Source organism: Pan paniscus, chromosome 16 (genome assembly GCF_029289425.2).
Source record: "Pan paniscus chromosome 16, NHGRI_mPanPan1-v2.0_pri, whole genome shotgun sequence".
In the NCBI taxonomy this organism is placed as follows: domain Eukaryota; kingdom Metazoa; phylum Chordata; class Mammalia; order Primates; family Hominidae; genus Pan; species Pan paniscus.
The window spans coordinates 28821382-28846933 of record NC_073265.2 but is presented as its reverse complement, the minus strand read 5'-3'; the positions used below and the strand labels follow the sequence as shown (position 1 = coordinate 28846933).

Genomic DNA, 25552 nt, shown 5'->3' with positions numbered 1-25552 from the left:
CTTTTTAAAATAATACCCCTAAATGAAAACTATAGTGGCCAACTGTCTTGGATTGCTCAGAAGTGTCCTGGTTTTACCATTGAATGTTCCATGTTCCAGGAAATCCTCAGTCTCTAGCAAACTGGAATGGTTGGTCACTCTAAATTGAAACTGTGAACATAAAACCAAAGAGCAGATTCGTTACTCAAAGGACCAAATTAAGGGAGTCCAAGTAAGTAGCAGAATCCCAAGCTAGAACCTAGATTAGCAGAGGGAGGGTGGCCTAGTGGTTAGGAACATGGGTTCTGGGTAGGGAAGACCTGGGTTTGAATCCTTGCTCTGCTGCTAGATGGAGATCTTAGGTAAGTTAGTTAATTTCTCTCTCTCTCCTCTACACCTTGGTTTCCCTGTCTATCATATAAGATGTCTTAATACCCTGTAGGGTTGTAATGAGGATCAAATGAGAACATTCAAATAAAATGATTAGCTCTGGGACTGGACTTGGTTGGCTTACATGGCGTTTAACATTGAACAATGTCAGGAGATTTTTCCATAAAAGGCTAGATTTCTGACATTTCTGACAAATCAGCAAGTTCTACCACCACCCACAGGAGCTGAGTAGCAGATGCTCCCCTTAGAAGGCATGTGTATTCTCCAAGAGGACATAGCCCCCACCTAGCCCTCTCTACTTCATGGGCTTGGTCCTTTGGAGACATTGAATTTCCATTCCATGTTGTAAGTCTCCTCTGCTTGTAGTGCAGTCCAACCACTGGCAGCTTGTTAGAGATGCAGGGCCCCTAAGGGCCCACCCACAACCTAAGGCATGAGAATTTTCATTTTAATAAGATCCCTGGTGATACTTCCCGGCAATAAAGTTTGAGAAGCCCTGTTACAAACCACAGAGCATTATTCCTAACCACAGTGAGTATCAAGATCATCTGGGGAGTTTTTTGCTTGTTTGTTTTCTAGCTGTGTCCAAGGACCTATCCAGACTTGCTGAAATCATTGTTCCTGGGATGGAATGTCCAGGCTGCTAAATTAATGCTAGGGACAGGATTTCACTGTGAACACTTGAAAACTATAGATTTCAGTTTAGATGAAAGAAAGCTAAGTATGTTATCTTATTGGGATCCTCAGATAAAAAAAAAAGTTCTACTAATAATGACGACTATATAATCTGAATATACTTGAGGCTGAAATTTTGCCCATTGATTGTAACTTGCTGGATGAGGCCTGGTTGCCGGCAGATTGACTTTTGGTAAGGGTGTTGCAGTGGTTTGAAGTGGGTGTGTGTTGGTATATGTCCTTAGTCATACCACCTGAACAGTTTCAAGGAAACTAGATTGTTTGAGAAAATTTTCTTTGTTATAGTATAGTCTTACTGGTTTGCAGGAGAGCAGTGAGATTCTAGAAACAGTGACCCTATTAGCTGATCTTTTCCATTAAAAATATTTTGGATTGCTCTTGGGGAAGTCCTTAACTCATCATTGGCTTAATAGTTTTCTGTTTGTCTCAAACAGGGTGTGCCTTCAGACCTCATAGTTACTATTTGTTAAATTACTTTTCCAAGGCTACACGTTGCTTCTTCAATGCCCTTAGTGACTTAACCTCCCTTTGTCTAGTCAAACCAACCCTCTTCCAGAGTTTATTTGGTCAAAATATCAGAGATGCCATATTAGAAATTTCTAATGTGAATTCATTTTTTAATATAAAACCTTAGTGTATAGTAAGTTTATATTTGATTAATTTACATCTTCAATTTACTTTCAACTAATTTTCTTTAATTCTTCTTGAGGTAGACTTTTCATATAAATATTTGCTATTGATCATTTTCTCTATCGTTTTAGCAGTATAAAATGAACAAAGGCATGCTTGAGAGTTTTGATATTTAATTGTAATGTCCTTATCACTTTATCAGTTATTGGAAACTTCTGATTCTGTTGCTTCATTCAAATTGGGTAAAGTAAAAAGTTACTGAAGATCCGCTATTGTGACTGTAAACTAGGTCTATGGACTAGTGGTGTCAGCATCAACTGGAAGCTTGTTAGAAATGTAGAGTCTCAGCCGGGCACTGTGGCTCACGCCTGTAATCCCAGCACTTTGGGAGGCCCAGGGGGGCAGATCACCAGAGGTTGGGAGTTTGAGACAAGCCTAACCAACATGGAGAAACCCCGTCTGTACTAAAAATACAAAATTAGCCGGGTATGGTGGCGCATGCCTGTAATCCCAGCTACTTGGGAGGCTGAGGCAGGAGAATCGCTTGAACTCGGGAGGTGGAGGTTGCGGTAAACTGAGATCATGACATTGCACTCCAGCCTGGGCAACAACAACAACAACAAAAAGAAATGTAGAGTGCCAGGCCCACTGTAGACCTACTGAATCAGAGCCTGAATTTTAAGATACCCCCCAGGTGATTTGTGTGCATGTTAAAGAGTGAGAAGCTCCGGACTGAATGGTTTACTACTTACTTCTACTTTAGGATTATCAAAAATAAATGGTGGTAGTGAAAATAATGTACAGAAAGTATCTTTTTTCCCATCTGCTGAATGTCTGCTTTTTTCTTCTTAAATTTCTTTTTAACGAAGATATTGCTGCATCCACATTGTCTTGTGATCTCTCCAGCCATCCATCTTGTCATTCTTTTGGGCAACCTTCCTCTTAGTCAGAGCAAGCATGCCTTGGGACCCTCCCTTGAGTTCTCTACTCTTTCCTCGTTAATATTTTATTTGGAGACACATATAACCAGTATGGAACTATCTATGCTTTGCATACTTTTGATTGCCCAGTCTCTCTACTTCCATCTGCCTTGAGCCGGCCTGGCATTTAAGCTATACTGAGTCTGTTCCTTAGCAGGTGCTGCCTCTTACCTCTGGCTGCATGTTAGAATCACCTGGTGAGATTTAAAACAGATTAGCAGCTTGGTTCCATCCCAGATGAATTAAGTCAATTTCTAGGGGTGGGTTCTGGCAGCAGTCATTTAAGTCAGTTTCTGAGAACAGGGTCTGGGTGATTCTGCTGTGCAGCCATGCTTTAAAACCCCAGGGCTCCATGCTATTCATTCATCATCCATCTGCCATCCATTCATTCATCGATTTACCCCACAAACATTTCATGGGATTCTCCTGTGTATTAGATGCTTTTCTAAGTTCCAAGAGTTTTTCACCTCAGCACTGTTAGCATTTTGAGTTGGACGTTTGAAAGGCTGTCTTGTGCATTGTAGGGTGTTTAATGGAATCCCTGGCTTTTACTGACTTGATGTCAGTAGTGTCCTCTGCAGTTATGACAGACAAACATGTCTCCAGACATTGCAAAAAATGTTCTTTGGGGGCAAAATTTCCCCCAGTTGAGGACCGTTGTTCTAGGTCTATTGATGAAAAATTTTTTATTACTCAATCTAGGTCTATTGATGAAAATTTTTAAGTGCCTAAAGACAGACACTTAATTACAGTAGGGTGGGACAAACATAGTAAGAGCTTCAGGACAAAGTACATAGACAACACTATAGAGGGATGGGAGGTGGCATTTAAGTTGCGCCTCCAAGGATGAATGGTTATTCGCTGGGTGGGCAAAAAGAACACTCCATAGTGAGAGAATAGCACTTACGAAGGCGTGGAATTATGTCCCATCATCTCCCACCTCATGCATGGGGGTATTGTGATCCACTTTTCATTCATCCCACCTGCCTCTACATCCTGTTTAATATTTCTTCTCCATGTGTTGACAGTACCACTACATTTATCACTTTGCTCTGAAACTGCAAGTCATCTGCCCTTCATTACAAGGTTGAGTCTTTTTTTAATAAGAGCTTTATTGAGATATAATTCATGTATTTGTATTAGTTTCCTATGGTTGTCCCAACAAATTACCATGACAGAAATTTATTCTCTCACAGTTTTGGAGGCCAGAAGTTTGAAATCAAGGTGTCACCAAGGCCACACGCCACCTGGAGGCCCTAGGAGAGAACGCTAGAACGCTTCCATGCTTCTTCCAGCTTCTCCTGGCTATGGGCATTCCTGGCTTTGTGGCCATGTCACTCCAGTCTCTGCCTCCGTCTTCACATTGCCTCCCTCCATCTATGTGTGTTAATCTCCCTCTGTCTTTTTTGTATAACAACACTTCTTATTGAATATAGGGCCCACCCAGAGAATCCAGGATGATCTTCTTATCTCGAGAAGCTTAATTTAATTGCATCTAGAAAGACCCCTTTCACAGGTTGCAGGGATGAGGATGTGAGTTTTGGGGAGCCACTGTTCACCAGCTTCCTACAATTCATCCCATTAAAAGTGTGCAATTCAATGGTTTGTAGTATATTTACAGAGTTGTACCTCCATCACCACTATCAATTTTTTATTTTTTCCACCCCACACAACGCAACATTTTGGGTATTAGTAATCACTTCCCATTTTTCCCCAACCCCAGCCCTAGGCAATCACCAGTCTTTCTGTCTCTGTGAATTTGCCTAGTCTGAACATTTCATATAAATGGAATCATACGGCATATGGCCTTTTGTGACTGGCTTCTTACATTATGTCTTCAAGATTCATCCATGTTGTAGCATGTATCCATACTCCACTCTTTTCTATTGTTGAACAAGTCTCAATTATATGGATATATCACATTTTGCTTATCCATTCATCATTTGATGGACATTTGGGTTGTTTCCACTTTTTGACTATTACATATAATGTTGATATGAACGCTTGTGTACAAGTTTTTGTATGGATGTATGCTTTCATTTCTCTTGGGCTTATACCTAGAAGTGGAATTGCCAGGTCTATGGTAACCTTCTCAGGAACTGCCAGACTGTTTCTAAAGCTACTGCACCATTTTCCACTCCTGCCGGTCGTGCATGAAGGTTCCAGTTTCTCCTGTTTCTCTTTGTCTTTTTAAAATTTAGTTCTATTGTCAATTCTGCATTTTCTGATAACCTTCTCACCAAGGGTAGAAAAATATTTCCATTCCATTTCTGTTAATGTCACAATTTTTTTTTCTCACTTCAAGAAATGAAAGGCGATCAGCTCTTATCTATTCTACATATAACATTTACTTTTGGTCTCGCTGTACTTCCCAGAAACTTAGTAGAAAGCAGAATATTAACTTCTGTGTGTGTCTCCACATCCATAATCATTTTAGCTCCAAAACCTGTAGTGTTCTCCCTGAGCTGTAAGCTCAATGAGAGTAGGCGCCCTGATCTTTCTATTTTTCTCGTAAACTTTGTCTGCAGCTCGTGGTGACTGTTCAGTAAGTATTAAATGAGAGTGTGATTATTGCCTCATGTGTAAAGGGATTTAATATTTTATAGGCTGAGTTGTTTTTCTTAATTATGCATACATTTCTGAATCTCTAATAACTGTGGTTATTGTTTTTATGTGCAGATGAGCAGGAGACTAAAGATGCAGCAGAAGAATGTAAAGAACCCTAATCAAGGACTTGCTGGGTGTGCTTTTCAGAAAGTTGGTAATGAAGTTAAATTAAATTTCTTATTGAATTATTTGAATTCAATGAATGCACTGCAGAGACTATTCTTTATTGATTTTGACATTTGGAGTCGCTCTTTGTGGATTATATTTCCTTGATATTTTTGAGACTTGGGGTTTAATTGTTCAATGGTTTTTGCTCATTAAAATTTCTGGGACCATTGTTTATAAATTTATTGCTAATCTTACCATATTAGGATTCATTATAAAAACCAACAAACATTTTAATGTATACGTGTTAGGGTAAAACTCGTTGAAGTGCTGTGATTGTCCTGTATTCAATTTTGTATGTTTCACCTCTACTGTGATTCAGACAGATCATGGTGGTCACTGGGAATTTTTGCTGTGGCCCTGCTTTTCCTTCTTCCCACTTGTCTCATGTCTGTGAAACTGGTACAACCTGCCGTAAGATGAAATGAATTGTCTCAACAAAGCAATATTAGAAGAGCCTTTACTATCTTATTGGTGATGACATGTTTCTTAAGTAGGAGTTTGAGTGAATTATTTGATATATTACTTTGTTAATAATAGTTAACAATAGTTTCTTATTTTCTTTCAGAGTTTGGGCCTTTTAGATTGCATCAAATAAAGATGAGCTACTTTAAAAGAAAGTCTGCAGTACTATTTTAAGAGAGATGGTTTAGTTACAAGTCAGTAACTTAGATTCATGAGAAAATTTTACGTTGACATTCCATAAGATGAGTTGGCATTAGAATTGGAAGTCCAGTTTATTTCTGAATCAAAAAATGAGCGGGCTATTGTGCTGCCTTTAATAAAATTTGAGTAATGTATACATAACATTGTTTTTGCTGGCACATGTTCATCCACTGATACTGAATAACATTAATGATTGTTTTTTTGGAATTTCCTTGACTTTTTAAAATGAGGAATTCTATAGCTACTATTTTCAGAGGTATTGATAGGCAGTTTCTTTTTCCAGACACTATTTCAGTTTACTATTTGTTCATTTAAAATAGCAATTGTTCATGCTGATGTCAATGTGCTACATATAATTTATCTTGATGCCAAGAGTTTTGCTGTGGGATGGAAGTGTAAGTTAAAAGTTGTGATTTCAGATTCTCATAGGAATGCCATGAGGCACACTCTGTGTTTTAGGGTTTGGGTGGGAAGAATCAGAGGGCAAAGGTGACATGGGTGAGAATTTGTTGTGGGGCAGAGAGGGGCCAGTGTTGTCCGTCAGCCTTTCAGAGGAGTTCAGCTTTCTAAATCTATGCTTTTCTGGTATTTGATGTTTGTATGTATGACAGAGAGAGAGAGAAAGAAGGAGGAGGGAGGGGAGGGGAGGGTAGGAAGGAAAAAGGGGAGGGAAGAGGGAGAGAGAAAGAAACACAGAGTAAAATTATTTCTAGACTTGCACTGCAAAGGGCTTATGACTTTATAGTTTGCTTCTGCCAATGATATTTGGGACATAGTGAGCCTTTCTGTTATTTAGGTAAGGGGGAAGAAAATAGAGTGATTTTAAGTAATGAATTCTGCCATAAAAGAGGTGAGACCATTCATAGCATGTCAACTGAAGGTAACTCTAACAAGGACTGGTAACTAAGTCTGTAACATAATTCAACACAAAGCTTCCGGATTTTTTTAAAAAAGTCACCCTGATTTAGATAGAAAGTGTTATTAAAAATAGATGTTTTTATTTTGGATTTCCCTTTAGGGCTTAGTGTTTTTCCAGAACAAGGTGAAACCCCGTCTCTACTAAAAATACAGAATTAGCCGGGCGTGGTGGTGGGCACTTGTAGTCCCAGCTACTTGGGAGGCTGAGGCAGGGGGGAGAATTGCTTGAACCGGGGAGGCAGAGGTTGCAGTGAGCCGAGATTGTGTAACTGCACTCCAGCCTGGGCGACAGAGCAAGACTTCATCTCAAAAATAAAAAGAAAAATAAATTATAGAAGAGAGAGAGAGCCAATTAATTTAAGGAATGAATTCAGGAGCTTAATACTGGAGGCTTTTCTACATGTGACTCTTTAGAAAAAAAAAAATACTGGCACAACCTTTATTGTATGTACATTCTTATAAGACCTAGAGTTTATTGCTGTTCACTTGAGCTCTCCCACAACACATGACAATAAACTGTTGGAGGAGGAAAAAAGCTATCATCTCGATGACATAATTTTAATTTTTAACAAGTCCTTTATTTCAGTACAACCTGATTATTTGAAGGCCAGTCTTAGGGTGAAACTGGAACATGCCTGGAAGAAAAGCTCCTCTTTCCAGTCACTTTTTCTGTCTTATCTTGGTATTTTCAATCAGTTTTGCTTCACTATCCAAGAATGAATTAGAATTATCTCCCAGCACTTCAAACGTTGAACTCTTCTGAGAATGAATGATGGTATTTAATTCTTTGCCATTTCAAAGAATTATTTCCTTCAGATCAGTTTTCCTAACTCCACAGCTATTATCAACACTTTCTAGTTCCTGCTTCTTCACCTTGGTACTATAAAATGATTTGGCAATTTACATTTGTATGTGATCATTGTTACTCAGAAAGATGAGTATTTATAGAATGAGAGTGAAAATCAACAAGGAAGATTTTATCTCACCCAGCCAGTCCTTTCTAGTGTTTAATAGACCTCAAAGCCAGACCTTTAACCTACTCATAAAATTTCTTCTTTGATCTGTTTTCATTAAAACTGGAAATTAACTGGTTAGTATTCCACATTCATGATTAGCCCATCCAAAAATCAAGGTCTGCTTATTGGTACACTTGGGCCTTTTCTTCACATGATAATTTGTATTTAGACACACACACATTTATGGATTCCTTCCAAATTTTACATTTTTTAGTCTTCTTTTTTGATTAAACTTATTATTCCTTCTTCAAGAGGAGGTATCTGTAATGCTTGGCTCAACATTGCAAGGACAGCTCCTCCCTCATCCACATTTACCTCCGAAGTGTCTCCACAACATGCAATCGTGTTGCCCAACCAAGGCATCATTCGTGGGTCAGAAAATGTCGCTGTGAGAGTTGCATGTGCTTCCGTGTTTTTCCCTTTGTTTTCATACTGCACTTTGAAAAGGATTCAATGACATCTAATGACCTTAATAAGAAATTTTATTCTTATGGGGGCCCTTGACTTAGGGATAATTTCTCTTTTATATGTTTTTGATATGGCAGGCTAATGTATCATTTTGTTCTTTTATTCCACAAACGCAGCAAATTCTAAGCCTAGGCCTGAGCAACTCAGTCTTTCTAAATCACATACAAACTGTGAATGTTGCTATGACTTACCGTAATTTCTTTTTGTATATGCTATATTGATTTATGAATGGTATTTACGCATATACTTCATGACATAAAGCCAGTAGAGAACAAATAAGCATGGATACAGTAAGTATAAATATAAATTTCCATATGATTTATTGTTGTTCCTTGTACATAAGAAACAGTAATATACAACTTACACTGCTTTAGAATGTAAAATGGATAAAAATGTGTACAAAAAAAAAGCACATTCCTAGAAAAAGGTATTGGCAAATAGTAAAAATGGGAGGTCAAAAGCAAAAAAAAAAAAAAAAATCAAAACAAAAAAAAGAAAAAACCAACAATTCTTCAATTCAGTGTGCAAACATTATATAAAAATAGAAATACTAACTCTACAGGCAGTATTTCCTGATAAATTATTTAAATAGCATATCTACACAATCTGAGATATCTATTCCAATGGCAATGAGAAAATAATTTATAAAAATAAAGCAATGGTGTATAAGATGATAGAAAAAAAACGTAACTTTCAGAAATTGTATTTTAACATTTCAATGCTATTTCCTTATTGGGAATACTTCTCTGCAGAGTTTTTATACTATGTACAACATTGACTTTTTAGGTACTACAGTAGCTTTAAGTTTGTTAGACACTTAAACTCTTTCTGCTTGATCCAAAAATTCTTTACTCAGTCACACAACAAATGAGGTAATATTTGTATGTAAGTTTCACCTTTTGTCATTTTTTTCTCTTTTGGAAAAATGAAAGAAAAAAGTGTATATGCTTTCCTTCTCCCTGGAAATAGGCACAAGGGATGGGGTAAAACAGTATTGAAGACCTCATGGCTTTCTTTGCAATTTAAAACATTTGCAAATGGATAACCAACTAATTCCACTTGAAAAGATAAAACAGAAAAAAAGAATCCCATAACATCCACTCTGAGCACAAGGGGCAGAGCAGCTTATTAGGCTGATTTTCCTTGTGCTGTTCTTGCAAGAGATTTGCTGATAAATGTCAACTACTTGCTCTCAAACACTTTCCGTATGAAGCCTAAATTTCCAGGCAGAACAGAGTTAATAAATAATCTGTATTTACAATCTTACAGTCACGAAGACTCTCAACAAAGATGACATGGATAGTCTTTACGCTTCTTCCTGTTCCATGAATAATCCTTCAGCCAGATCTTCCAGAATAAGTAAAAAATAAATATTTTACATCGTAAAGCATTTAAAAAAAATCTACATTCCAAAAGAGAGAATTAGAAAACTCCATGATAATTCAGGAAAAAAGAGAAAAGGAATGTTTTAGTTAGGTTGATAATAATTTTGTGCCATTGTAACCATAAAAATATAAGCACGGCTGCCCCTCCTTTGGGAGGCAGCTGGTGCTCACTGAGATGGTAGGTTTTCCTATTTTCCTGCTACATCTGCACAAGCTACATCTAGAATGAAGCCACCAATTTCAATGTGACCAGGCAATGGCAGCCAGCACTGCCTTACGCTGGTTTGATTCTGATTCCCTAATTCTGGCCACTGCAGGTGATGAGTAAGGGGTGGGGATCAGGGAGGAAGTCCAGAAGCCAGTCTTTGTCTCCCTTTCCTGCTTCTATTTAAGTGCCTATTTACATGGGTTAATCAGCTAACGCCAGTCAGCATCATGAAATCCAGCAATAGTCTTTCAATCCCCTGAAAATGACTTAGTACCGAACATGTAACAGTTCCTCCGTATTTTCTTCATACAATCGTCTCGGGTATGCGCCCTCCCCTTAGTGCTTTGGCCTCTGCTCCCCGTGTTCCTGAAGGAGGATGTCAGGGTGGTTTTGTTTGCTAATTCTAGTGAGTCCTCCCTTCTCTGACATGCCTGAAAATGCTTTTGAGTCCACTGCTCAGAGATGGCCTCACAATAGCACCCTGCTCTCTGACAAAGGCAGAGTGGAATGGGCACCTTCCCAACTGAAGCAAGTAGATGCTTTTTCAAAAGGAAACCAAAGCAATTGTTTATATGCTTGGAAGATGTCTTATTCATTGGATGCTGAATGCTGAGTCTGTTTTTGAAAACTGCATTTTCTTGAGGCAGGTCGCATGTTCTAGGAATCCACACTGATGCAAGCAGAGAAAAGAAGGAAGGCAAGGAGAAGTGATCCTGGGGGTTTTCTCAAGCCCATAGTTCCAGAAGGTGCAATACCAGCATTGGTTCATGATCAGTCTTTCAATCACCAATTTGATGATTAGGGATCTGTTAAATAAACAAATATAAATAAATATACAAATGAAAACTAATTCATAAAAGCATAGACATCTTAGTATCAGTTAATAAGTTAACCACATAGGAATAGCTCTACTTTTCTAATGACAAAAGCCTAATTTTAAGGTTGTTCAAGCACATTAGCATTTAATTTTATTAGCTGACATTGATGCTAGGAGACCGACACAGCGTGAACCTTCCAGAACATATATTATGCTTTCCAAAGGCTTTCAATGTTAACAGTTTAGGGAGTCTTATTTTAAAAATTTGGACTCAAAAATTACATTAATAATTTAGATTTTTTTGAGTAAAATCAACCATCTTTTTCTACTCTCATTGATCTTTTAGGTATCTGGCCTTGGCCCAGTAAATATATATTAAGCACTTATTTTGTGGTAGAGCCAGTGTTGGACTCAGCGAGCTTAATCACTAAGTAAAAAAGAATGAGGAAAAAAAATGCTAAGTTTAATAGTGAACATTAATTTAACATGCCAATATGAAAGCAACATTCCTCTCCCTTCTTTGTATACAGGGAAAAGTTGGGAATGCTAACTCGTGCCGTGATGGCATGCATAAAACACTAAGCAGTAAGATATATAAATATATAATTGTAAAGAACAGCATTATTAATGAAGTCCAAATTATATAGGAGCTTTTCTGCAGCTTACCTTTGCACTGTGTATGAGGAGCACAGAGATTGCTAAGCAAACTAATATTATAACTAAGGACTCAGGAACTCATAAGCCACAGTGCCTAGGCATTATTCCATTTTTGTCCTTGTGTCCTCAAAAGCAAAATAGAAATAACCCTGTCTCCAAAACAGTCTTTACACTGGACTCCCCCATAACCGTCATCCTTGATGTTAGTCTGAAATAGAGATGTCCAGTGTACATTCATGGTGATGTTGCTCTTACCTCTACATTCGTATTTCAGGTCGGAGAAGAACACCATTTCTTGAGAGAAGACAAACAACCCTAGTCTACCACCAGCATAGGTTTTATCATAGATGGGTCCTGAGTCAGCCATGATTTTCTTCCCTTCATACATCACCACTCTGCAGGGAAAAAAAATCTTGTTTAGTGACAATGCTATTTAATACTTTTTGTCTTTTTGTCCCTCAGTGTGACTGTAAGTGAAAGTGAATCAGTATGATCGTACCTAATGAAACCCGTCTTTGGCCTGTGGCTGAGACGCCATCTGTAGGCGGTGAAATCTTTCCAGCCTATGTGACGAGGGTCATGCCACAGGGTGCGCACCTGAAGGAAAAGGAAAAGGAAAGGTTGAAACACAGCTCCTTCAGGTAAAGATTTCTATTTCATTCCATCAGAAACAATGCTTGAAAGGTACCGAGCTGATCTAAGTTAGAGGGCTGCAATGGGGAATTTTTCCAAGTCCTCTCATATTTGTTGTGCCACTGAGCACACATATAAAGCAGACAGAGAGGAGGGAAGGAGGTTTTTTTGTTTGAAAAGGCTGAAGGCACCTTAGGATTTGCAGGGCAATTCTTGGTCAAGCTCTCTTTTCAACACTATTATGTTTTTACAAAGCAGAGTTCAATGCTGCAGCTGGTGATGCTGGGAACTTTCTAAGACTCCCTGGTCAGAGTCTTGGTCAAAGCACAGCATCCCCAGTGCTAGTCAGGCACCCATAAGCTCTCTCTCTGTTCCAGGGCTTTGCTTCTTACCTGGCCAGGGGTGTTTCCTGTGTGCCACAGGGCGTTCCGCAGGTGCTCGCCAGGCCCTGTGGTGGAGTTTACAACTTTCACAGAAAGGCCCGAGTATCCCTGAGCCCTCGTGGGGTTGGTGTCCCAGTAGGACTGGGTGACTTGCTTCCACATCACAACATAAAAGCGGCTGCTGGACTGGTAGCCAAAGACAAATCCAGCATAGTCATCGTCCCTTTCGGTGTTGATGAAGAAGGTGCCACTGAAGTCCACAGCATTAAACTCATCATAACCTGGAAGAAGAGCCCAGAGCCAGGTTAAAACCTGCAGCCTTCAGAAGGTTCTCCATCATGTTCCCAGACATCCTCAGCACCCACAGGGATAGGTACAACTGCCAGGTTTTATATTTGTTTTTCCCCATGTATGCATCAGTCTCTTAGGATCTAAGAACTCGCTACTCACCTACAGCGAGTCCAGGATCACAGTTGACAGTCTGGACGAGTTCTTTACCCTGATGGCGTACAACCCAGTTAGGGTCATTTTGGGATGTCCCTTTGGGGTCCAGAGGAATCATCTGGAATCGGCGGAAATCGGTCTCACTGATGTCAACATTCTCAGGACAGATGTCATCGATGTCTGGCACACTGTCATGGTCAAAATCATCTTTGCAAGCATCACCTCGACCATCGCCTGAGGTCAAAAAAGCAAGAGTTCAGCAAAATTCTAAAGTGCTATTATTATTACTGGTGTCAGAAACGTCACTATCTTGTCTAAGGTGGCATTTGGTCCCTTCATCCTGTCAAATGCTTTGAGCCTTGGTTTCATTTCCTCAATCTACACAGCTGTGCCAGCAGTCCCTGTCTTAGAAAGTGGCTCCCCTGACTCACCATCAGAGTCCTTCTGGTCGGGATTGGGCACGAGTCTGCAGTTGTCCCTGTCATCAGGAATGCCATCGTTGTCATCATCGTGGTCACAGGCATCTCCCTTGCCATCTTTGTCATGGTCAGCCTGGTTGGCATTGGGCACATAGGGACAGTTGTCCAGATTGTTCTGGTGGCCATCTTCATCAATATCCTGATTGTTGTCACAGGTATCTCCAATGCGGTCTGAGTCAGAGTCCAGCTGAAAGAGAGATGTAAATGGAGGGTAAATTGCAGTATAAACCATTCATGTTAAAGATAACTTATGCCTCCACCACAGGGAAAATTCTCCATTGTTTGATATAGCCAGTGGGGTGTCATGTCTATTTACACACTCCTGCAGAAAGATAGCAATAGTAGCAATTACATTTTAAAAGTTTTTTTCCTTTATCTTTGTTTTCGTATAAAAATCTGAGAAGGGATAATTTAAAAATGTTTTACATATAAAACTTTCTAAATAAGGTCAAATAGAGTGATATTTAATTACTAAAGATGAAATGAAATGTTAACTGTTTACATCTTAATGTTAAATGAAATTTTCTGGATACTTTAACAGAGAATTTCCTTAGAAGGTTTCAGTTGTAAAACTGTTGACACGTCGACTTCTCTGAAAAGTCCTGAAAAGATGGAAACAGACCACTGGTCCCTGTGTTGTATACTGTCTGGGTAATGTTTATGACAGGGATAAATTACTTTGGTTTTGGATGTATCCTTAGTTTGATGATTTTCTTATAGCTGGATTACATCATTAGCCATGAAAATGGTTATTTTGCTTATGCACATTTATTTTTCCATCTCTTAGTATTACATATGATTAATATTATTGTACAGTTGTCAGTCACAGATGTCTGCTTTGTATAATTTGTCTTAACAATGGTAGACGATGCTGAGCAAGTCCAGTAGCCCTTCTTACAGAAGGTAAGACTGAAGTTACGAGATCTTCATGTTAAAGACCTGTGAGACTCTGTGCAAGGAGCTCACATCAGGCAAATTATTTACATGAACGTATTCCAGTTGGCTATGAGAAGCCAGGGAGCCACAGTAATGAAAGTGTTTGAACTTTGTTAAGCTCATTTTTCAAAGGCCATGAAAGGGATATTCCAACAGTTTACTGAAAGACTCTGAAGGGAGTCCATCCACCTACCTGATCCGGATTGTGTTCCAAGGGGCAGTTGTCACACTGATCTCCAACCCCATCCATATCAGTGTCTCTCTGGTCCACATTGTAGACGTACTGGCAGTTGTCCCGTTCATTGAGGATACCTGAAGAGAACAAGGGACAAATAAGAGCTGGGCTCTCCAGCCTTGGATGTTTCCACCAAAGTGCATACTAATAGCCAGGACTAGACAGAAGTAAGTTTGGAAAGCTGTGCACGTCCCTGTCTCCCACGGGCCCTCTGATCAGGCAGCACCTTACCGTCTCCATCAATGTCTGCAGCACAGGCGTCTCCTTCCCCATTGTTGTCTGTGTCTGCCTGATCTGGGTTGTGGTTGTAGGGACAGTTGTCACAGCGGTCTCCCACATCATCTCTGTCATAGTCATACTGAGCTGGGTTGTAATGGAATGGACAGTTGTCCTGCAAAGAGAAGAAATGGAGCACTTAACAATGTTGTCCTTGAAAACAGCTCAAGCCTCAAACCATGTGCATAATATGTCTAAAACTGTGAAAATCAGCAATACTTTCTACCTAGTGGATAGGCTAATTGATCACTCAGTGTAAAACGATCACTACAAAAGTTAAAAGGACATATTTAAAAAAATGGATCCCTGTGGGTTAGAAGTTAGTGAGATGTAGAATATAATCCCATCATCTCAGTTCATAGTGTGCCCAAAGTCAATTTTACTGTAATTTCGATGTGACATTTGAAATGAATCTAGGGAACAAAGTGACATTTGTTTATGCATTATAATTTCTCAAGTACAGAGAAAAACAGTTCTGATGAAAAACAAAACCCTCATTTAAAAATTCTCTTGGCAACATCTACATCCTTAAACTACTGGAACACAATGAATAATTTCTAATTATCCTGTGTATTGATTTGGTATATTTTTTGCTATAGCCATGTAATTTCCTTGAATCCCAAAGTGTTTCAGGCTGTTGCTGAACTGAAAAGATGAAAAAGGGATGGAAAACTGTTTTTACCCTGTCATCTGGAATTTTATCATTGTCATCGTCATCATCACAGGCATCACCAATTCCATCCTTGTCATAGTCTTCCTGCCCTGAGTTGGGAAGGTTGGGGCAATTATCCTAGGAAAGAGAAGATATATATCACTGCTTCAGTTGCCTTCCTCATGCTGAGCTCATGCACGAGGGAGTGTACCTGGAATTCCAAATAGAAAAAGAACAGAATTTGGCTCAGTAACAGCATATGTTTTTTTATGGGAAGACAAGAAAATAAAACTTTTCTTGGGGGATATACATACAGAATTTGTGTAAATGCTCTAGGCTTTATAGATGTTGTGAACACAAGTCATGCTTTGCTGGTATTTGGATAGAGTACTGAACTTTTTTTTGGACAGAAGAGTTGACTATGGAACACAGTTGCCCAAAAAGAGCTAGCCCTGTTCATGTTTTTGGCACCAAGTGATTTAATTTTAATAGGAATTAGTGCCCCTCTCCCTTTGGGAGATTTAATCTTTCAGTTTCATGTCCAAACTTTAAGTATTTAAAATTCCTTAGCCTGTGTTTTGATAAGGTGATGGGCCCTCTTTCTGGAGGCACACAAAGGACCTGGCTCTACCTTTTTGCAGTGGTAAGTTGCATTGGCCACGCACACCAGGTTCTCATTGGGCCAGCCATCCAGGTCTGTGTCCTCCCCGCAGATGATGCCATTGCCAGCGTAGCCAGGCTTGCACTCGCAGCGGAACATGGGGTCGCTATAGTGGCCCAGGTAGTTGCACTTGGCGTTCTTGTTGCAGTCGTGGGTCCCATCCGTGCAGGGGTTACGGGGCTTGCACACCTGAGGGTACACCATCCTGCTGTTACACAGAGCTTTCGAGAATCCTCAGATATCATGGAAACAAGAATCCAGATCCCTGTCATCTCTGAGTAGACAGAGGCTCCATTTGGAAGAGTGTGGGTTACCTCTGTCCCTCCCCATTCTCCCTGAGGCTATAAGCAAACTTTGCTTTATGTTTATTTTTCTTGAATTTGCTCAGCACCTAGGCGTTTACAAGTCCATCTGCTCACAACTTATTCCAGAGCAGCATTTTTAAATATGGAAGACTGTTTTTCCCCTGCAGGATTTACCATGGATTTTCTAATCACGTTTCTAAAACTAGACCGTACATTCATCTCCTCGCCCTTTTTTTTTTGGTGAAGGGTATGAAATTACATTCCTCCCGCTCCCAGTTATTTTGGTCAAAGACAGCTCTCCTGTCCTCTGGTTTACTCGTCTAGTTGACTGTACCTGTTTGTTGGCCGTGGCATGTTCGACACCCTGGCCGAAGGGCTGTGAGCCGGTGAAGCGTGGGGGGCAGGGCAGGCAGTTGTAGCCGGGGTCCGTGTTCTCACACCGGTGCTCTCCATTGTGGTTGAAGCAGGCATCAGGCACTTCTTTGCACTATGGAGGAAATAAGAGCGTGCTTCATGTTTAGAAGTCACTGCCATAAGGAAGCGACTGCACAGGTTAGCTGCTTTCCTAGATCCAGAAACTCGGAGCCCCGTCAGTTCCTCACCTCATCAACATCTGTGCACTGGATGCCATTTCCACTGTAACCAGGGGGACAAGCACCACATTTCCAGCTGCCATCAGGGTAGCTAGTACACTTCACGCCGGCAAAGCAGGGATTGGACAGGCATCCATCTGAGACAAGGAGAGAGAGACAGTCACAGTAAATGGTTGGTCTAAGCTGCCATACTGCCATGCTGGGCACTTAACACAGTGTAAGATATTATAGGGTATAGGGAACCGATAACTTGTTGGGATTATGTTGTCCACCTGCATCTTAGAGCAATCAAATCGCTCAGGACTAACCAAGCTGGAATCTCCTCGAATGCTGACTGCAGCATTCAGTAAAAGAGCAAAGCTCCTGGGTCGTTTCATCCTGGGCTGCATGGCTCACCAATCGGACAGTCCTGCTTGTTGCAGATCTGGTTTTCTGTTACATCACCAACGCAGTCCTTGCCTCCAAACTGGGGTGTGGGGTTGTTGCAGAGACGACTACGTTTCTGTACCCCTCCTCCACAGGTGACAGAACAGATGTCCCATGGTGACCAAGGACCCCAGCCTCCATTGACTGTAAGAAGATGAACCACAGGCAACAATTAAGATCAACTTTCAAATCCCTCCCTTGTCATAGACTCTCCTAAGCCCGTTCAAGAAACCTCTGCTTCTCTGACACATGGAAAGAATGCTGGGGAAGAGGGTGAGTTTGTTTTTCATTAAAAGAAGTTGCTGAGCCTGCAGGACTTTGCTTCTGTTTGTTTCTCTAGTAGGTAACCTTCCTGCTCTATGACCCACTGAACTGCAGGCTGCAGATGCCAGGCAACCAGCTGGGCAGAGCTGCTGCCCATGCTCACCCTTGCAGCGGACCTCACACTTACTGGGGCAGGCGTCTTTCTTGCAGGCTTTGGTCTCCCGCGCTTCGCCTTCACAGGGTTTCCCGTTCATCTGGGGGCTGGGAGAGTTGCAGAGCCGGATCCTTGTGATCACACCATCACCACATGTCACAGAACAAGATGACCACGGGGACCAGTGGCTCCAGCCACCATCCTGTTTAACTAAAGTACAAAGTTGATGGTCACAAATGGTTTTGGCTTAGAGACAGCCAAATAGAGGCTCCCATCAGGAGCACGCAGAAGTATTTCCAGGAAATGGTCAATGGCAACTAAACCCAGTGTCCGGTAGAAATTGGCTCCTGGCCACATGCCCAAATGTCAACATGGAATGTTTTCTACCAGAGAACGGATAAGTTCGCTGTTTTTATGGGTTGCTGTTAATATCCTAACATTTACAGGGTGCTTACCATAAACCAAAACTCAATGCTAACTGCTTTACATGCAGTATCTAAATAAAATGCTCAAGATAAACTTATCAAGAACTATTATTATCTCCAAGTTGCAAATGAGGAAAGAGCCTCAGAGAGGGTAAGTTGTGTTCAAGGGTGCACAGCTAAGCAGTGGGATTGGGATCCAGAGATCCTAGAACCCGTGTTCTTAATATACATACTGTGGAGCTGCCCTTGGTGACGACAACAAGGACAGGTCAGTTCTCCACGTCCCTGAGAGGCTAAGATGCTTACATCTCTTGTCACACTCCTGAATGTGGCAGGTCCGTGTCTGGACCGAGGAGCCCTCACATCGGTTGTTGAGGCTGTCGCAGGAGCGGCCGCGCTGCTGAATTCCATTGCCACAGCTTGTAGAACAGGAGGTCCACTCAGACCATGGAGACCAGCCATCGTCCGCAGAGTCGCTGGCTGCAGGGGAAACAGAGGTTCATCAGGTACGTGATGATTAGGACAAGCTGTTCTTTAGAGGGCTCTGTTCAGGGCCCTCCACTTGCCAGAGGGTGAAAAGCAATATATTTATTTCTTTTTGGCTTTACTGAGGTATAGTTGACAAATATTATATACATTTAAGGTGTATAATGTGATGTTTTGATATACACATATATGGTGATTACCACCGTCAAACTAATTAACACATCTCCATCATCTTACAGTTACTTTTTTTGGTGATGACTTAAGATCTACTCTCTTAGCAAATTTTAAGCATACAATCCAGTATTATTAACTATGGTCACCATGGTGTACATGAGCTCTCTAGAACATAATATGAGCCGGCACAAAGTTGCAGTTATACAGGATGAAAAGCAACATATTTCTTAGGCCAACGGCCCAGGGGTTTATCCCAGGTCATGATGTGTCCAGCAGTGGGGTAATCGGATGCTTTGCCTGGCTCAGTACAGCTGAGCCTTCCCACAGTGTATGCTCTCCTATTCATTGCTTTTCTTTCTCCTCTCAGCATTGCAAATGAGTTTTCCTGTACTGACTTAACATATCTGGGTAGGCATTTCCAGTCTCAGACTTCCAAGAATGCGCGAGTATGAGGAAGCTTATAGGAGTCATTTCTGTCAGGGGAGCCATACACCATGTGTTTGACAGATGAGTGTGAAGGCAGCCGAGCTGTTGTTGGTTCTGGCTCCAACTCGGCCGTGAGTTAGTCAGTTTGTTGTTCCTCTCACCCCAGCGTTTGGGGCCTTCTCTGCACATATTGTCATAAGAGGACAGCATGTTTGTTTACCATCTGCCCAGGCACCACGGCTACAATCACATCTAGCTGTATCAGACAGAAGACAAAGAACTTATTTTCTGTGGTCATTAGTTGTAAGTTTCCTTAGCAATCCCTGATTCAAGTTCAAAACTTTGCTACCTCCAGCTAGCTTTGTTCCTTTTAACGCACATGTTAAGTGAATGCGGAACAGAAAATAAATGTAAAAACGATCATTACAGTGCCAGTATCGCTAATATGATCCCTGGATGGAATTGGTTATTCTGAGCTGTGACAAGGGTGTGTTTGTGTGTGTGTGCATGTGTGTTTCTGTGTGTGTGAAGGGCAAGTGCTGTTTTCCTGTTTTCTTCCTTAGTTGTGATGAATCACTTTTATAACTTGTACCTGCTACACTAAATATTGTCTCAGCAAAGTCATTCATTTTACTGGTAACAAAAGCCAGGGATAACGTGCCATGGAACAATATCGTGCCTTATTTCTTTTGGTGCTCTAGAGCTCAGATTGCTGCAATTCTCTTAGGCCCTCTTATCCCTACAGATGAAAGGGGCAAAACTTCCAGGCCTGATCAGGCCAATGCTTACACAGTAAGCCTGTCAATATCTCTGGTGAGCAGATTTTTCTTAACTCTGTGCCACTAAGGTCAAATTCTAAAAGCAGTCAACTTAGAGCTGTTGCTGCCACGTCTTCATCTCTTTTCCTCAAAGCAAAAAATCAGAATTAATGAGCTATACCAAGATCTTCACTGCCATTACTGCAATCCAGATGGGTAATTACGATGTACTCATAATGGAGTTTTGGCTCTGTACAGCAGATAAGCTGTCAGTTAACCAGCTGCTGCAGCAAGAAACTGAATGGAAGCATGATGGAGATGGGGGTGGGGTTCCAGTGTTGTGCTCGGCTGTCTAGGATGTATGTAGAACTGACCTAGTCACTGAAGAATAGCTATGCCATTTGAGAAACTTACGCCAACAGCGAGGACAGCATTCTCCATCAGGAACTGTGGCATTGGAGCAGGGCATGATGGGGCAGGACACCTTTTTGCAGATGGTAACTGAGTTCTGCAGGGCAAGAGAGTGAGAGGGGAACAGGCTGCTGAGCATGTTGCATACAGAAGTCTACATCCTGTAACATTTCCTTTACAAGCCAAAACATGGTCAGGGCTGTCAATGCTCTAGTGGAATGATTTTCATAGATCTGTCTCTGTCATATTTGCAGCCACCACTATCATAGAGACAGTTCTAGTGCTAGTTTACGTGTCACTCCATTCCTTGGAAAGTTCTTTTTAATTGCTACTTAGTCAAGGGTGGAAGTTACAGTACAAGGAATTTATAGCAGAGGAACCAACAAACATCATGGGTCAAATCTATGTCTGAAATCAAACTCAGAAAATTCAGCCAGGACTTTTACATTTTTATATTATGTGTTTGGGGGGAGGAAGGAAGATCTATAAGCACTTTTTCCTCATCTATAGATCTGTGATCTGTCTTTATATTGGAAAAGAAAGGGAATTTAATGAAGTTGGTTCCCACAGCCAGTCATCTGTGATTTGTATTTAAGCAAATTCAAATACTTTGCTATTAATAGATAAGCCAGGTGAACCTCCAAACTCACTGGCCACTGGCATGCGGGGATGCTAGAGTGAATCACACACCTGGCAGTGCCATCTGAGCAAAGCAGACAGTAACATCCTAACAGTGTCAGACTAAGTGATTTGAAAAACAATTGCTACTGTACTAAAAGAACCTATGCCAAAGCTGAATATAAATCAGGGTTGGGAAAAAAAAAATGAATGTTCCAACCAGGTTTTATTTACCTGACATTCAACACTTAGTCTTTGAACTAAGGTAGGTAAATTATTCAGATGTCTTAGTGGATTCATTCTCTTAGATACTTAGCCTGGGGTATAATTAATACTTTGATAAACCATCTGAGAGTTTAAAGAAGAACTTATAGATGCCATAATTGCATCTTAAAGAAAAAAAAACACTTTGTTATCAGGCCATGGAACATAAAAAGAATCTCTGTGGCGATTAGGGTATTTCCCCAAAGATGTAGGTTCAAACAAAAGCCGTCGATTCTTATTCTGGCTGGTGAAGGTCCCTTACCTGACAGTGACACTCAGTGCAGCTATCAACAGTCCATTCCTCGTTATTTCTGTACTGAACTCCGTTGTGATAGCATAGGGGAGGCCGCCTCAGCTCATTGGCCAACTCTTTGTTCTCTTCAGTCTAAATGGGAGAGAATATCATTAGTGTCCCCCTGCATTTTCAGTCATTTGGGACCATCTGCGATAAACCTTCCAGGGTTCACGCTAACGGGCTGGGTGCAGAGGCCACTGACCACTTTGCGGATGCTGTCCTGCAGCGTGGTCACAATGGTGCGCAGGCCCCTGAGTTCCAGGACCATGCTGGACAGCTCATCACAGGAGATGCCGCAGATGGCTTGCAAGTCCTTTGTCTTGTGGCCAATGTAGTTAGTGCGGATGGCAGGGCTGGAACCATTCACCACGTTGTTGTCAAGGGTGAGGAGGACACTGGTAGCTGGCAAGAAACAAAATGAAAACTTCAAATAGATACTCTTACCAACCAGTCTCTTGAGTTCTTAGTGGTAGAAGACATTTCATTTGGTGTGAAGGATGCAGGTAGAGGGGTTGCGTGTATGCGCACATGTGTGTATACGTGTGTGTGTATAATACCCCTTGGAATCACTTCTGTATGCCTCTTGATGATCTCACTGGGGGTAATTTATGTATAACCACTATTGCTAAATTCCTCAGTTTGTTTTTGGTGGAATTCCCCCTGATTCCCTATGTGCCCTAAAAATAGAGGGGTACTCACAGCTGGAGCAGCCTTTGTTCCTGAGGATGTCTTCTGGTGTGGTTCCAAAGACAAACCTCACATTCTGCAGCACCCCCTGTGGGCAGAGGACACACATTACTTGTAGAATGCTGAGGGGGGTGGGGATGGGGTTGGGGGAGACTGTCTCTATGCTAGGAAAAGCATACAATAGATGTTCTAAAAGCTTCAAAGAGCTGTCCTAAGATCACTATGTCAAAATAACACAGCAACATTAATCGCCAAACAACTTCAAAATCTTAATTGTGACTTCTGCCAAGTCTTGAGTATTTTACAAAGAATTCAGTTATCAGCCTACTTGGGTACACAGGAAATGGAATCTGATCCTAAGCCTAGAGGATATAATGACACTTTCCAGTGTCAAAGAGTTAAATGTGGGAGTTCAAAGCCACCGTTGCAAAGATCTAGAAGTTAAGGCACAGATGAAGCTGTAACAGCAACAACTAACTGCTATTTTAACCTTTTATGTGAGACCAGCTGCATCCCCATGAGGAATCCAATAGCAAAGTGGTACTGATTCTGCCCATAGAAAGTATCCATTTCAAACAAGATTAAAATTGGGGGAATGCATTTGAAATAAGCTCTTTTCTTAAGAGCCTAAGGAGTATCTAAGGCTTGAACAGGCTGACTGCTAAAGGAAAACCATTTCTTGTTTCCTTGAGTAGTTTTCAAAGTGTGCTTCCCAGACCACCGGCATCAGCATCACCTGGTACTTGTTAGAGTTGCAGTTTTACAGAATCCCAGACTCTGGGGCTGGGGTGCAGCAGGGTGAGCTTTCACAAGCCCTCCAGGTGATGCTCATGCTGCCTAAAATCTGAGAACTGCTGCTTTAGTTTACAGACAGGATTTCCTGTAGCCCTCCTGGCAGGTCACCTGTCTAGCAGATGATCCCACGGAGCAGGGCTCAGAGAAGAAGCCTCACCTGGAAATTGTCATTGACGCCCCCCTTTGCGATGCGGAGTCTGGCGATGCTGGCCAGGTCTCTGGTGAAGACGCTTTGGATGGGGACGTCCAACTCAGCATTCTCCATCTTTTCACAGTCGATGTACAGCTGGGCCCTGTCTTCCTGCACAAACAGGGTGATGCTCTTCCACTGGCCGGTTGCCAGGAGAGCTTCTTCCACAGACACCACGTGCTGCTTTCCTTGGACGGTCAGGCTGAGGTCCAGGGTGCCCGCCTTGCCATTGGACACCACGCTGAAGACCTGGCCAGAGTGGTCTTTCCGCTCCAGGGCCAGCAGCGTGCCCCGGGTCTTCTTCATCTGCCTCAGGGATGCCAGAAGGAGGAAACCCTTTTCTGCCCGCACAGCATCCACCAGGTCTTGGAACTTGTCATCAGGCACAGGGGGGATCAGGTTGGCATCCTCGATGCGGAAAGCTGGGCTGGAAGGGTCGGGGCCCTTCACCAGTCGGCGCCCAGACCCCTTGCGGGCGGCCCCGGTGAGTTCAAAGATGTCAAACACGCTGTTGTCTCCGCCAGACTCTGTTAGACAGGAGAGAACACAAAGTGAGCTTTCTAGGCTGGGACCAGCAGTAGGGGGCTGAGTCCTTAGGGGTGGAGACAAAGGGCTGGGGTGAAAACTCCTGGCAACCACTGAAAGAGGTGAATAAATACCAGGATCAGAGTGAAGCTGCGTCCTGATGTCCAGTCAGGCTCAAGAGGGAGAGGACAGCACGTGAGAGGGCACACCTGGGATAGCCAGCACCTCTTCCTTGTCCCTCCTTCCCCTAAAGGTGCCACACAAACTCACCTGGAATGCGGTTGGTGCCACACACATGCATCAGGAACAGGACGCCTAGTCCCCAGGCCAGCCCCATGGTGGAGCTGTTGGTGCCCAGCAGGGATCCTGTAGCAGGAAGCACAAGAGCCGAGGGTCAGAGATCAGCTAGGCAGGGAGGGAGGGTGCGCAGAAACGGGGCTGGGTATGGGGACAGGGCCGGGACCATCCCTCTTTGACCCCGCGTTTGCTGAAATGAAGGACAACAGGATTACTTTCCAGAGAGCATGAGAGAGAGAGAGAGAGAGGTGGAGGAAAGAGATGCTGGTTTTAAAGTGTGGGGGGCGCAAGACCAACAATTTGGGGGCTTTTGGGAAGTCGAAGGTGAACAAGATCAGGAACTGTAGTTTGGGGTTGCAGGGAGGGCACGGGGAAGTACAGACTCTTCCCTGGAGTGCTGATACAAAGGCTTAAGGAGGACTTCAGAGAGTAAGGAAATCTTGGGGTGTCCTGATGAGTTGGTTTGTGAACCTCAAGGCTGGAGAGGATGGCTCTGGAGCCTTGCCCTGAAGAGTCCTCCAGCGGCTGAGAGGAGCGGGCTGGGGTAGGCGAGCGGGGAGAGTGTAGGTTCCGGGGTCCACCAGAGGGACTGAAGCCTCAGCGCTCCAGGTGGATGTCCCGGGCAGCTTTGGTCCTCGGCGGCCGCCGGGGGCGACTTACCTGTGTGTACCGGAGCGCGGCGGCCGGGAGCGGTGGCGAGGGCGGCGAGGGCTGGAGGGGCGCGGGGACTGCCTGTGCGTCCGGAGTAGAGGTTGCTCCTGGAGAGCGGCAGGAGCCCTGAACTCGCAGGCCAGCTCGGGCGCAGTGGCTGGCAAGGCGGAGGAGCCGCGCGCTTTTAAAGGGGCGCTCGCATTCCTGGGGATTCCTCCGGCCAATGGGCGGCGGCCGGGCAGGAAGCGGGAGGGGGGGCCAGTCTGGGCTCCTCTCTCCGCCCCCCGCTGCCTGGCGCGCAACTTTCCAGCTAGAAAGTGAAGGGGGCGGGGGTCGGGGCTTGGGAGCACTAGAACTTCTCAGAAAAGTCGGTGCCCGCCCACGCAGCCTTGGCGCGCACGGGCTCGGCGCTCGTACTCTTGCGCCACGCGGGCTCGGGGTGATCAGCAAGCATCCCGAAAAGGGACGGGGCTGGGGAGACCACCTAGGAGGGCCCGCGGGGTGGCGCAGGGGCTTTCGGGCGAGCT

General features: G+C 42.8%; 2 protein-coding genes across 6 annotated transcripts in view; one reads left to right on the top strand and one right to left on the bottom strand.

The window, feature by feature from the left end:
• Positions 1-12223, top strand: part of FSIP1 (fibrous sheath interacting protein 1) — a 190927-nt gene extending 178704 nt beyond the window's left edge. For 3 of the 5 annotated variants that reach the window (XM_003826556.5, XM_008951956.5, XM_055098840.3), the window contains one exon: positions 5355-6067. In XM_003826556.5, coding sequence (XP_003826604.2) covers positions 5355-5401 — 47 coding nt within the window. In that variant the 3' untranslated portion in view covers positions 5402-6067. Of the gene's footprint in view, positions 1-5354; positions 6068-12044 lie in introns of those variants that run through there. The other 2 variants (XM_063596535.1, XM_055098839.2) reach the window with 2 other exon arrangements.
• Positions 8811-25198, bottom strand: THBS1 (thrombospondin 1). The gene is made up of 22 exons (XM_003826555.7): positions 25035-25198; positions 24348-24443; positions 23520-24079; positions 22580-22655; positions 22083-22282; positions 21848-21970; positions 20707-20800; positions 18755-18928; positions 18057-18233; positions 17576-17749; positions 17189-17316; positions 16921-17073; positions 16252-16470; positions 15651-15758; positions 14924-15083; positions 14651-14769; positions 13474-13708; positions 13049-13276; positions 12608-12879; positions 12082-12179; positions 11838-11977; positions 8811-10914 (listed from the first exon to the last, which is right to left on the bottom strand). The coding sequence occupies exons 2-22, from the start codon at positions 24412-24414 to the stop codon at positions 10907-10909; spliced, it is 3513 nt and encodes a 1170-aa protein (XP_003826603.1). The 5' UTR covers positions 24415-24443; positions 25035-25198; the 3' UTR covers positions 8811-10906.
• Positions 25199-25552: the final 354 nt, after the last annotated feature.

Excerpts from the sequence above, each read along its gene's own strand:
- THBS1 (XM_003826555.7), bottom strand. The coding sequence starts at position 24,414 with ATGGGGCTGGCCTGGGGACTAGGCGTCCTGTTCCTGATGCATGTGTGT. Across the intron at positions 18,929-20,706 it reads ATGCTGTCCTCGCTGTTGGC|CCAGCGACTCTGCGGACGAT; the intron begins GTAAGTTTCTCA and ends TTTCCCCTGCAG. Across the intron at positions 15,084-15,650 it reads ATAAAATTCCAGATGACAGG|GACAACTGTCCATTCCATTA; the intron begins GTAAAAACAGTT and ends TTCTCTTTGCAG.